This window comes from Zalophus californianus, chromosome 7 (genome assembly GCF_009762305.2).
Source record: "Zalophus californianus isolate mZalCal1 chromosome 7, mZalCal1.pri.v2, whole genome shotgun sequence".
Classification (NCBI taxonomy): domain Eukaryota; kingdom Metazoa; phylum Chordata; class Mammalia; order Carnivora; family Otariidae; genus Zalophus; species Zalophus californianus.
This window is the reverse complement of record NC_045601.1, coordinates 74,904,031-74,918,848: the sequence shown is the minus strand read 5'-3', so window position 1 is coordinate 74,918,848 and position 14,818 is coordinate 74,904,031. Positions and strand designations below refer to the sequence as shown.

The 14,818-nt window shown below is 34.6% G+C and overlaps 1 protein-coding gene across 1 annotated transcript in view; it reads right to left on the bottom strand.

Moving 5' to 3' along the window:
* Positions 1-14,818, bottom strand: part of ME1 (malic enzyme 1) — a 192,920-nt gene that overhangs the window by 78,510 nt on the left and 99,592 nt on the right. The window contains exon 6 of the mRNA XM_027602107.2: positions 13,772-13,875. Coding sequence (XP_027457908.1) covers positions 13,772-13,875 — 104 coding nt within the window. The remainder of the gene's footprint in view (positions 1-13,771; positions 13,876-14,818) is intronic.

Here is a 14,818-nt window from a genome sequence, read left to right as displayed (position 1 = left end):
AAGATACGCAAGAAGAAGAAATTACTTCAATTTCCTTTGGGATATAATCACATGATATAGATGTTTGAAAGAGAAAGAAAGAGAGAAAAGACTGGTCTACTTGATTGGCATAAATGGTTTATATATGCCCAAGTCTCATTTTAATTCTTTGTAAAGTTAATTCAATAGTTTTTAGTATCTTTGTATCATTTTTATTGTATTTACTTTTATTTTCTATTATAAGCCTACTTTGAAGATGACTATAAATTAATATGTAGCATATGGAATATAATACAAGGAAAATAAAAACTTTTTGTGAAATATTTTCTCTTGAATTCATCACCTTGCCATCTGTCTCTTGAGCTCCTAATGAAATAAACTTTGAATTGCAAGGGAAAGCTAAAGTTTATGTAAAACAAAATAGTTTAAAATGCTGACTGAGAAGCTTATTCCTCTGACTCAAGCATAATTATATAATGTGATGATCAAACATTTCCAACTGACTCATAATGATAACAATGATCAGTGAACTGCTGAATTTTGATACAGATCAATCCTGAACGTTGAAGGAAAATACAGCTTCTTTAATACTTTCCTAGAATCCTAAAGTTCATTTCATTTCAGAGAATATTTAGTTCTAATCCATCCTCCACTTAAGGCAGAAATCTTCACATATTAAGCATATCTCCCCATATACTTAGAGTGACAGAGAGGTCACAAATAATATTAACAATAAAAACAACCAAGAATAACAACTAGTGAGTGATTTTTATGTGCAAGCATTGTAGTAAGTACTTTTACATACATTATTTTGTGATAATTCTGACTATTAAGTGTTCCATCTAATATTAAACCAAATTTGCCAGCCTATAACTTTTAACTAAATAATTGGCCTTAATCATGCTTCCTAGGGAAAAAATTATAATTACTATGTATACCACTTAATAAAAGTAATTTGGGGTTTTTTAATGTTTTATCTCAATCATCACACCAACCCTGTGAAGTAGGTGCTGTTACGATTTTTCACACTTTTCAAGAGAAGGAACTAAGCTATAGGGAAGGTCAATAACTTTCCCAAGGTTGCAAATGTAGTAGTTGATGGAGCCGAGGATTGATTTCAAAGCCCAGGTTTTACTTACCACTCGTCCCTGAGACATGGTCTGTGTAGGCTGGCAAAACCAGTTTTCTAAACTTCCTGAGCTGAGTCAGATCTCAAACCACTGAAGTAAAAAAGTCATGCCATGAGGCCTCTAAAGAAATGGGTTATGAACCTATTCCAGGCAATACCACTCCAACATGTGCTCAGTACGACTGAACCTTTTTTCCATTCAAATTTCTACACATCTCAATCTAACCATATCGGTTAGCAATAATTGTAACAGTTGCTTGTTTTGTTTTCTGTTTACAAATGTGGTGATCGTTACCATGAATACTATAGGATACGGTATGATTTTGATTGAAGATGTAAAAAAAAAAAAAAAGGTCACCATCTGTGAATGCCAAAAAGAAAAACAGTCTTATGACTTAATCCCTACATCACAGTTAAATCAAAATCATGGCATGCTGTGTTAATTCTGGCTTGTTTTACAGTTTGTGAAATAAAAACAACAGTCAATGATGGAAAACTGACTTAGCCAGAAAGTGACCATCTTGGCAATATGAATGATTATTTTGTTTTTAACTCTTGATTATAGCAAATTTTATACAAATTTTGTTACAACTTTAAATGACAGAACTTTTAAATCTATTAGCTTAAAAAAATATTTACCAACTTACGTTAAATGTAGTTGCTTTATGTAACATACCAACCTCAGTACTTATCTCCACCCCTCAAGGGATAACCTGTTCATGAGACCTGAGAAAATCAGGTTTTCACCCCTCACCATGTCCTACAGTTCTCCCTTCCACATAAAAATGATGCTAGTAACTCATCAAAAGTAAAGTATGATTAAAATTTAATTTTCTAGTAATGGTGAAAGATTTGTGCCAATGCACTCACATTCTCTTGTGTGGCCTCCCTTTGAGTAGTACAATTCAACAAAGATTTATTGCGTGTCTATTCTGTGCCAGGTATTGATATAGGAACCTGTTCACAAAGAGAACTAGATTCCTGTCCTTGGGGTGCATATATTCTAGTGGTTGAGACACACAATAAGCAGTAAATGCAATAAATGCTAAATTATATAAAGTTATATAATAAGAAAAAAATAGAGCAAAGCAAGAGTATCAGGAGAGCCAGGGATGGATAGAAAGTGGGGCAGAGTTCAGTATTATCTGGGGTAATCAGGATAAGTCTAGAAGAGCATAAGATTTCAACAAATACTGAAAAAGATTCAGTTGTTAACAAGTCAATTTCTGGGGGAAGAATATTTCAGAGGGAAGAGTGAGAACAAATATTCTAAGTGGGGAGCCTAGCTCAGGAGGTCCATGACTGCAAAGGCAGGGCAGACGGGACGGCTGGGAGAGGAGGTCAGGAGCGGGGGGCGCAAAGGAACAGGTTTTACTCGCTGAAACGCACTGCCCATCAACAATAAGGTTAGGTCAACACAGGGTATTAACTGCAAATTATTTTCACATTTTCTACTGAAGAAAAAAGTCCCCTTAATTTCTGACCTTACCCCAAACCAACCTTCCAACTTTGTTTCTGTAACAATTCTTTTCCTTTCAGCATCTTTAATCCCCATTAATGAAACTGCATCTTGTCCAAATATTGTTATACTATTCCCCCCATCAAACTGGCCACACAGATAATCTTTAAAAATAAAAACTAAACTGCTTTCATAAGCACAATCCTGCTTTATCTTTGCTTATAAATACATTTAAATTAAGGAGGGCAAGAAAAGATTACAACAAAGGATCTTATTTTGACCCATAAAGCATTGCTGCTGATGGTTTTTTTGTTTCTGTTTGTTTGGTTTTGCTTTTGTTTTTAATCTATGAGCACAATTAAGGAAATCTACACTGAGTCTCCTTTTTAAATATTACCAAGGAGCAGATATATTCCTTCTTACTTTCCAATTTATTACACATGGTAATATACATGGAAAACTATAAGAAACACAGCTTTTAAGGAATTATACTGCTTTACCTGGCTAAATAAAAGTCAAGAGAATAAAGAAGAGAGACAAAGAAGAAGCATGATACATAGACTTTGTCAAACCTTAATATCATCTTTAATAAATATAATTTACCTTTAATAAACTCAGATAAAATATTTAGGGATTCTACTATATAGACCTTGATTCATTCAAAAAGAAAAAGTAATGTGTCTGTTGGCCATCTGTATGTCTTCTTTGGAAAAATGTCTATTCATGTTGTCTGCCCATTTTTTAACTGGATTATTTGTTTTCTTGGTGTTCACTTTTATAAATTCTTTACATATTTTGGATACTAACCCTTTATCAGATATATCATTTGCAAATATCTTCTCCCATACCATAGGTTGCATTTCGTTTTGTTGATTGTTTCTTTTGCAGAAGCTGGAGGTTCCTCAAAGAGTTAAAAATAGAACTACCCTATGACCGAGCAATTGGACTACTAGGTATTTACCCAAAGAATATCAAAATACTGATTACAAGGGATACATGCACTCCAATGTTTATAGCAGCATTATCAACCATAGCAAAATTATGGGAAAATATCCATCGATTGATGAATGGATAAAGATGTGGTATATATACACAATGGAATATTACTCAGCCATAAAAAAGAATGAAATCTTGCCATTTGCAAAGATGTGGATAGAACTATAGAGTAGTATGCTAAGTGAAAAAAGTTCAGTCAGAGAAAGACAAATATCGTATCATTTCACTCTTATGTGGAATTCAAGAAATAAAACAGATAAACACGGGGGCGGGGGGGAAGAAAGTCAATCCAGGAAACAGACTCTTAACTACAGAGAACAAACTGATGGTTACTGGGGGGGATGTGAACAGGAAGATGGGTTAAATAGGTGATGTGGATTAAGGAGGGATTCGGGAGGGCACTTGCGATGAGCACGGTGTTATTTGTAAGTGCTAAATTACTAAATTCTACACCTGAAACTAGTATTATACTATATGTTAACTAACTGGAATTTAAATAAAAACTTGAAAAAAAAAAAGAAACAGTAATGATGGATGCAATAGAAATTTATTAAAATATTTTCTTCTTTAGAAAAACTTCAAAATCTAAAGCATAAATGTATCTATGCAATTAAAACTCAAATCTTCAGTTTACACAGGCAGAATTACTTTATTTGGAAAATTCTGTGTTTGTCTAGCTTACATTAGTGAACCACCTTTTCTTTATACATTTGTCACTGTAGTTTCATGAAAGTCAGATTCAACGTTTAAGGCATGCTTTTCTTTTCTTTTTTTTTTAATTTTTATTGTTATGTTAATCACCATATATTACATAATTTGTTTTGGTGTAGTGTTCCATGATTCATTGTTTGTTCATAACACCCAGTAAGGCATGCTTTTTCAAAAGCAGTTATTTTATACCCAGTATGTGATAGAGTATATTGTGGGATACTCTGGAAAACAGTAACCCCTTGATAATAAAGTTCTTTTTCTGACACAATTCATACTCTAGTAAGGAAAATAGGGCACAGTGGAATAATACATTCATAAGACTGAAACAGAATAAAATCAGTGTAAAACATTTACACCCATATTAAAGGAATGCTGAAATTAAAGCAACTAGAATTAATAATTTAAATAAAAATGATTAGGCAAAGAAAGCACCTAAAAGGAAAAAGTTGTAAACCACGTTCAGCAAGATATAGTAAATCTGACTTGTTCCTCCAAGTCAATTGGTACCTCTAACGGTGGGCCAGGATAAAGGCAAAGATGCAAAACTAACAAAATATCCACCTTAAATCTTTGAAGAAATATAAATCTATGTACATACTCTTACACGCATACACATAAGGCATACCTGCAGATTTCTAATTCTTATATGACCTACTATCTTCAGTCACTTGAAAAAAGTGGAGAGTGAGATATAAATATAGAATTTTAAAAATATTTTTTAAAGAATTTTTCTCTTTCTTTTTTTTGAGGGGGGAGAGAGTGCAAATGTCGTGGAGGGGAGGGGCAGAGGGAGAAGGAGAGAGAGAATCCCAGCCAATTCCCCTCTAACATGGAGGTTCAATCTCACAACCCTATGATCATGACCTGAGCTGAAATTAAGAGTCAGACGCTTAACCGACTGATCACCCAGGCACCCCTAGAAATAGAATTTTTAAGAAAAATATGGCTTTGGTTAAATTGTCAATCTGATCTTTCTTTGTATGGAAAAGTGGAAAAAAACTCTGAGTCATAAATTTGATTTGAGTCATGTTCCTTGGTAAGTAACATGGTTGCTGATTTTTCTCATATTGACAGACATTCTTTCCATTTGATTTTTTTTTTTCAAATGGTTTACATCACCTTTGGACCACAGAGAAAAATAGCAGATGGTGTCCCACAGAGTCATATGTTTTCATTTAATGTCTTATGAAAACCAAAGTAAATTATGCTGATTAAAATGACGGGTGGAATCCAAAAGGCCTCACAGATTTATAGATCAAATCATCTAAGTTATAAATATATCCATTTAACTAAAAACAGTATCAGGCATAAAAGGCAATGATTGGAACAGGTGGAAGAAGGCAGCATAAAAAGTTAGCCATGGAATTCACTGCGGCAGAAATGGCAGAAAGACAAACAATAGGAATGTATGTTAAGGCCAAAAATTTAGTGTAGAATGGTGAAGAAACTATTAAATTGCAACCTTGTGTAAGGATGAAGAGCACATAAACTTATATTTCTGATGACTTCTTTAAAAAGAGAGAATATTATGAATAATAATAAAAATAAATTTAGTAAATCCGGCCATGAATCAGGGGCTATCTATCTTATTCCTTTGAAATCTGAGATATGACCTCCAAGAACTTTGACCAAATTAATAGCTTCTTGAGTAGTGTGAATGACATACAGAGGTTTTATTTTAACACTGAAGGAGTGAAAGGAAAAAAAAAGCATCACTTGAGGAAAACACCATCATCATACACTACAGTATATGGCAGATGGTATGATTTTAGACTAAGATTATTTCTCTTAAATATTATTTGACAGATCATACTAAAATTTGTGATGGCAGCCAAGGTTGGGGAATGTCATCTAAATATGATAATCATCATCTCTGTGGCCATTCCTAGTGCTTCCAATTGACTTTTAATTTTGATCATTTAAAGTAAAAAAGGGGAAAAAATTTAAAAATAGAGTCCTTGCTGAACACTTTTTATTTCTTTCATTAAAAAATTTAATACTAGCTTTTTAAAAGCTCACGTGAGGTACAGCTATTTTTCTCATTTAGTTAATAATCATCAATTAAATAGAGAATTTTAGGCAGCAGAGCTGAAGCAGTCATTACTTGTCTTATTAACATTCAGGGGCAACTGATTCAGGAAAAAGAGGCTACTATATCGGGGGGTGTTAAACTTTTGGAATGTGTTCAAATTTAATGTTTTATCAATTTAATGTTTCATCAACCATTATAAACACAGGATGTTATATGCAAACCTCACAGTAATCACAAAGCAAAAACTTATATAAGATAAAATGACAAAGAAGTCTGAACATAATAAAGAAAGCGATCAAATAAGGAAAGAGAAAGAGAAGTAATAGAGAAGAACAACAGAAACAGCCAGAAAACAACAAATTGGAAATAAGTAAATACCTACAATAATTATTTTAAATAAAAGTGGATTAAATTCTCCAATCAAAAGACATAGGGGCCCAATGAATGAGAAAACAAGATGCATCTATATGCTGCCTACAAGGAACTAACTTCAGAAGTAAGGATACACACGGACTGAAAGTGAAGGGAGAGAGAGAGAGATTCCATGTAAATGGAAATAAAAATAAAGCTGGTGTAGCTGTACTCATATCAGACAAAATAGACTCAAACAATGTAATAAAAGATAAGAAGAACATTACATAATGATATAGGGGTCAATCCAGCAAGAAGATACAACATTTATAAATACATATGCATCCAACATAGGGGCATCAAAATATATACAGCAAATACTAACAAACCTAAAGGAAGAAACTGACAGCAATACAATAATAGTATGGGATTTTAACATCCCACTTACATCACTGGATAGATCATCCAGACAATAAATCAGTAAGGAAACAATCACCTTAAATGACACATTAGATCAGATGAACTTCATAGATATATCAAGAATATTCCATTTAAAAGCAGGAAAATACACATTTTTCTGAAGTGCTCATGGAACATTCTCCAGGGTAGATCATATGTAAGGTCACAAAACAAGTCGCAATAAATTCAAGAAGACTGAAATTATATCAAGCATCTTTTCTGACTACAATGGTATGAACTAAAAATCAATTACAAGAAGAAAACTGAAAAAAGTATAAGCAAAGATTAAACAACATGCTACTGAAAAACCAATGGGCCATCAAAGAAATCAAACGAGAAACCAGAAATAGCTAGAGACAAATGAAAACAGAAACACAACATACCAAAATCTAGGGGATGCAGCAAAAGAAGTTGTAAGAAGGAAGTTCATAGTGATAAAGGTTTACCTCAAGAAACAAGAAAACTGTCAAATAAAAAATTAACTTCACACTTAAAGGAACTAGCAAAAGAACAAATGAAGCCTACCTAAGGTTAGGAGAGGGAACAAAATACTAAAGATCAGAACAGAAATAAATGAAATAGAGACTAAAAATTCAATAAAAATGATCAATGAAACTAAGAACTGATTCTTTGAAAAGATAAATACTGACAAAACTTTAGCTAGACAAACCAAGAAAAAAAGGGGGGCTCACATAAAATTAGAAATGAAAAAGCAATTACAGAAATACAAAGGATTATAAAAGACTACAACAAACAATTATACAACAAATTGGACAAACTAGAAGCAATGGCTAAATTTTAGAAATGCACAATTTTTCAAGACTGAATCATGAAGAAATATAAAATCTGAACAGATTAATTTCTAGTAAGAAGACTGAATCAGTAATCAGAAACCTCCCAACAAAGAAAAGCCCAGAATCAGTTTTACTGGTCAATTCTACCAAATACTCAAAAAAGATTTAATACCTATCCTTCCCAAACTCTTCCAAAAAATTGAAGAGAAGTAAACACTTCAAAACTCATTTTACAAGGCCATCATTACCCTGAAGCCAAAACCAGATAAGGACACCACACAAAAAGGGAAATTACAGGCAATATTCTTGATGATCATAGAGGCAAAACTTGTCAACAAATATTAGCAAACCAAATTCAACAAAACATTAAAAGGATTATACAGCATGATCAAATGGGATGTATTCCAAGGATGCAAAATGGTTCAACATCTGCAAATCAATGTGACATACCATATTAACAAAATGAAGAATAAAAATCATATGATCATCTCCACAGATGCAGAAAAAGCATTTGGCAAAATTCAACATCTAATTATGATAAAAATTCTCAACAAAACATGTATAGAAAGAACATACCTCCACATAATAAAGGTTATATATGACAAACCCACAATGAACACATACTCAATGGCAAAAAGCTGAAAGCTTTTCCTCTAAGACCAGGGACAAGATAAGGATGCCCACTCTCACCACTTACACTCAACATAGTATTGGAAAGTTCTAGCCACAGCAATCAGACAAGAAAAAAAATAAAAGGCATACAAATTGGAAAGGAATGAAGTAAAACCATCTCTATTTGTAGATGCCATAATACTATATGCAGAAAACCATAAAGTCTTCAATCAAAAAACTGTTGTAGGATACAAAACTGTTATAGGATATAAAACTGATATACAGAAATCTATGGTGCTTATATACAATATTAACAAACTACCAGAGGAGAAATTAAGAAAACAATCTCATTTAAAATTGCATCTTTAAAAATCCAGTAATAAATTTAACCAAGGAAATGAAAGACCTGTACACTGAAGACTATAAGACACTGATGAAAGAAACTGAAGAAGTGGGGAAAAACTAAATTGAAAAAGACACAAATAAATTGAAAGATATTCCATGCTCATGAATGGGAAGAAATAATTTTCTACTCTGAAAACTACAGAACACTTATGAAAGAAACTGAGTAAGTACACAAAGAAATGGAAGAACATTCTATGCTCATTGATAGCAAGAACAAATACTGTTAAAATGTCTAAACTACCCAAAGCAGTCTACACATTTAATGCAATCCCTATCAAAATGATACCAGTATTTTGCACAGAGCTGGAGCAAACAATTCTAAAATTTGTATGGAACAAGAAAAGACCCTGAATAGCCAAAGTAATGTTCAGAAAGAAAAGCAAAGCTGGAGACATCACAATTCTGGACTTCAAGCTGTATTACAAAGCTGTAATCATCAAAACAGTATGGTACTGGTACAAAAACAGACACACAGATCAAGGGAACAGAATAGAGAACCCAGAAATGGACCCTCAACTCTATGGTCAACTAATCTTCAAGAAAGCAGGAAAGAATATCCAAGGAAAAAGGTTATCTCTTCAACAAACAGTGTTGGGGAAATTGGACAGCCACATGCAGAAGAATGAAACTGGACCACTTTCTTACACCATACACAAAAATAAATTCAAAATGGATGAAGGACCTAAATGTCAGAAAGGAATCCATGGAAATCCTAGAGGAAAACATAGGCAGCAACCTCTGTGATCTTGGCCACAGCAACTTCTTGCTAGACATGTCTCCAGAGGCAAGGGACACAAAAGCAAAAATGAACTATTGGGACTTCATCAAGATAAAAAACTTTTGCACAGCACAGGAAACAATCAGCAAAACTAAAAGGCAACCTATGGAATGGGAGAAGATAGTTGCAAATGACATATCAGATAAAGGGCCAGTATCTAAGATCTATAAAGAACTCATCAAACTCAACACCGAAAGAACAAAAAAATCCAGTCAAAAAATGGGCAAAAGACATGAACAGACATTTCTCTAAAGAAGACATCCAAATGGCTAACAGACATGAAAAAAAAGCTCAACATTACTTGGCATCAGGGAAATACAAATCAAAACCACAGTGAGATACCACCTTACACCAGTCAGAATGGTTAAAATTAACAACTCAGGAAACAACAGATGTTGGCGAGGATGCAGAGAAAGGGGAACCCTCTTACACTGTTTGGGGGAATGCAAGCTGGTACAGCTACTCTGGAAAACAGTATGGAGGTTCCTCAAAAAGTTAAAAATAGAACTACCCTATGATCCAGCAATTGCACTGCTAGGTATTTATCCAGAGGATACAAAAATAGTGATTCGAAGGGGCACATGCCCCCCATTGTTTATAACAGCAATGTCCACAATTACCAAAATATGGAAAGAGCCCAGATGTCCATTGACAGATGAATAGATAAAGAAGATGTAGTATATCTACACAATGGACTATTACTCAGCCATCAAAAAGAATGAAATCTTGCCATTTGCAACAACGTGGATGGAACTAGAGTGTATTATGCTAAGTGAAATAAGTCAGAGAAAGACAAATACCATATTGTGGTATGTGCAAGTGCTTTGTAAGGCCAGAAAACCCATCAGATATTATGAAGGCCCGGAAAACACACCATTTACCACACCATTTACCACAGCCATAAGGAAGATGCCAGGGAGAAGAACCCACATTAGCAAGTTTTGTGGCAGTTCTCTTCTGAAGGCCAGAACTGACATAAGGGAAGGCTGTTTTAGAACTAGGCTCTTTGATAGAAATGGGGATGATAGGTCCAGGTGAGGATCAGAAGCCATGAAAAGCTAGATGGACCTAACTATCCTAAGAGTGGCAAGCCTGGGGTCAGTGGGCGGCTGACCCACAGAGAATTATTGAGATAGTTAAAAGAATACAGCATCCCTAGACACAAAACAGACAGCTGACAAGGCTACTAGTCAATGTGTACAATCAAAATAAATCAAAGATGAATGAACAAATCTGAGGGAAGTTGCCCCAGTGAAGTCAACATCTTTTTCAGCTTCCATGCCTCAGCTAATTTTTGGACTCAGAACCCTCTAACGTAAGAGGCCTAGAATCCAGAAGGAAAGATCTTGCAACACCATGGTAAGAATAGAGGGTAATAATTCCCTCAATCCTTCTCCAGTGGGACCTATACCTCTTTATTCAAGTAACTGTGCTCTGGGGGCAGGGAATACCCAAACATTTCAAGGGCACAGAGTTGACAGTGATACCAGAAGACCAAAAGCATCTATATGCCATCACCCTCTTCATTAGGGTAAAGGCATTTGGAATTCAGTAATAAATGGAGCCTTGGCCAAGGTCTAGCTCATAATGGGTCCATTCATTAGGACCACAGACTGGCCTGGTGATTTTCTCAGTACCCAAATGTATAATTAGAATAGACTAACATGATTAGTAAATGCCACAACACCCATATCAAGTCCTTGGCCTATGAAGGAAAGAGTATAATTATGAAGAAAGTCAAGAAGAAGAATCTGAAACTGCCCCACCCAACACTGAGAATGTAGTAAGTAAAAAAAACAATATAGCATGGGGGCGTGAGATTGGCAGAAATTCATGTCCCCTTAAGTATCTAACTGGCAACAGGGATGATTCTAATGAAGTTATCCAAGGCTGTTGGTGGTTCTACGGTGAAGCTCGACTTCTCCCTTTACCCACTTTATCCTTCCCCCTTTGTCTACTCCTTCTTTCCCCTCCCTTCCAAAGGGGCTCATTCCAAGGGCACTCCTTTATCAATTCCATCTTACAATATGATTCCTGAGTAGCTCAACTTGCAACAGTCATTTTTCACCTTGAATTTAGGTTACATTTTCTTTTTAAATAATCTTGGGCTTATCTTCAGGACCACTTCCCAATTTAATTGGGTAGTGCTAGGTGTCGCTTCTAGAAAACTTTTCCCAAAGCCTCAGCATGCTAGAAACTATTTTTGGAAACTCTTTGTGATTCTTCTCTGGGAAGAGTCTATGGCATAACTCCTGATCTATAGGTGCTCTCTGCATTTAAAATTATTGACTTTTGTCAATCCTCATTTCTTTATCAGACATCTTAGGTAATCCTTCAATTCACTTTTTTAAAAAAGCTTTTGACTCTATATTGACACTGAGCATTCAAAATTAGCTCAAATCTCATTTTCTGAGGAAAGCTTCTCCTTGATTCCAAATGGAATTATTTCTATTTTCATTTCATCAGCACTTAAGTATATAGGCCATACAAACTATGTTCATAAACTTGTTTAACAGTTTCTTTGTAAGTATACTGAAATTGTACATATAAAGATAGTCTCTACTTACACAGACAATAAAAACAAATAATTAAGGAGGGCACGTACTGCATGGAGCACTGGGTGTTACACACAAACTATGAATCATGGAACACTACATCAAAAACTAATGATGTACTGTATGGTGATTAACATAACATAATAAAAATAAATAAAAACAAATATGAGAAGAATTGCATTTCCCTTTACTTTTACATAGCATCACAATGTTCTCTACATAATCTCCTGATTAATGTTACTATCTAAAGAGTTACAGGTAATTTCAAAACATTACATTATATATGAGAAACTACTAGACATTAACTGTACCATGCAATCTTGAGCTTAAACTGTACAGTTCCTTAACTATTTCTATGAATAAGTACAGCTTAACCGAATAAGTTAATAACTACAATAAATAAACCAGGCCCATGTTTTTAAAAAGTAGCCCTTACTAACTGGCAAATATACTCTGCCCTGAAACTTTAGGCAATGAGAGATTCAATATATTCTAAATATTGTGCAAGCTGATGAAAGCACTTTCTGCTGTTGCATACAACTTCTTAAAATTAAACCTTATAATTAAAAAACCCCGAACTATGTCTCTAGTTATAGCTGGTTCTAGTGATGAGTTTATTTCTACGAAAAACCAAGGCAGCATACAGGTTTTAAAATAGTCCATGGTTTTTGTGGCTGTATAGTAATAAATGGGATAGCTGTCTCATTAGTGTGACAAAATTCTCTCAGAATACATTACTAAATTATGGTGGAAGTCTCTTTGCTGAAAGAAAAAAAAATTGGAAAACTTTATAGTAGCACTTGGCCTACAATTAAGTGTTACCTAAATTAAGTGTAATAGAGTACTGCATTTTAACCAAATAGTAGAGATTTAATCAGAGACTCACGAATTGTGATTGGATGTCCTGGTTCTTAAACACCATTCTGGACTTGTGGATTATACTAACTCATATTCAGTCCCCACTTCCTACCACAAAAGGGTCAAATATACCCACAAAGATGACTGGAGATCACATTTTATTAGCAGCCAGAAACAAAATACAGACTGACAATCATAAAATGGCTTGCTTGGGTAATTTGGTCTGTGACCACTGCCTCATTCACCATAATCATGCATTTCAATAACCACACGATCTAAAGATTTTCATAAAAGTATCTTCAGGGATAGCAACAAAGACAACCTTTTCTGAGATAGACGCATGACTTTATCATTTGGTCACTAGTAATTAAGACAGTATGTGTGTATGCATTTCATACAAATCATTTCTTTAAGTTATTTATTTGACAGAGACGCAGTGAGAGAGGGAACACAAGCAGGGGGAGTGGGAGAGGGAGAAGCGGGCTTCCTGTGAGCAGGGAGCCTGATGCAGGGCTCGATCCCAGGGCCCTGGGATCATGACCTGAGCCGAAGGCAGACGTTTAACCATCTGAGCCACCCAGGCACCCATGTTAGGTTATCTTTAAATTTTTGAAATTCAATTCAAATATAGATAAAATAAAGATTATACATACTTGGAAGAAACTGCCTCCATGAATTCATCCAAAAAATCATCATATTCAGGACCTCTCACTCTTCTCTGCCGTAGCCCAATGTACAATGGATCTTTGAGTAAATCCTATTAAAAAAAAGTTACCACAGATATAGAAATAATGATAGGGATGTCATTCACACTTTCTGAGCTCAGTTTCCTCATCTATAGAAGGAGAGAAATGGAAATAAAATCTTTCCATACTGAGTGAGAATTAACCTACAGTATTATTTTGTATTACACAGAATATGTCTATAGTATTTATATGTCAAATAAGAAAAAGAATTACTAAACATTAAAACATTCTGCCTTATTTGGGGGAAATAAAAGGAAATAAAATCTTTCAGTGGTGCTAATTAGAAAAGTTCAATTCTGATTTTACAAGCAAAGTTTATCACATAGAAAAGTAATACTGAGTTTTGAAATATTATATTAGTTTATTAGGAAATGGAAAGATACCAATTCTTTTCTTAGATTTGTTTCTGAAGGCAAAATCTTCAACAAATAGTTCAAGTTTTTTCTAAAACTGATAGATATGAACAGAACCACTCTGTTCAAGTTTTAGTATATGTAATACTGTTTTTTATGAGACCATTTTCATCAAGGTATAATTTATATACTATAAAATACATATATAACAAAAGCTCCCAGTAAACTAGGAATAGGAATGAACTTCCTCAACCCAACAGAGGGCATCTGTGAAAAACCCACACCTAACAACGTATTTCATGGTGAAAGACTGAATGCTATTCCCCTAAGATTGGAAACAAGACAAGAATATCTACCCTTTTTTTTTTAAGATTTCCTTTATTTGTCAGAGAGAGAGACAGAGAGCGCACAAGCAGGGGGAGGGCAGGCAGAGGGTGAAGCAGGATCCCCACTGAGCAAAGAGTCCAATGCAGGACTCAATCCTGGGACCCTGGGATCATGACCTGAGCCGAAGGCAGACACTTAACCATCTGAGCCACCCAGGCGTCCCAAGGATATCCACTCTTGCTACTTCTATTCAACACCATACTGGAGACCCTAG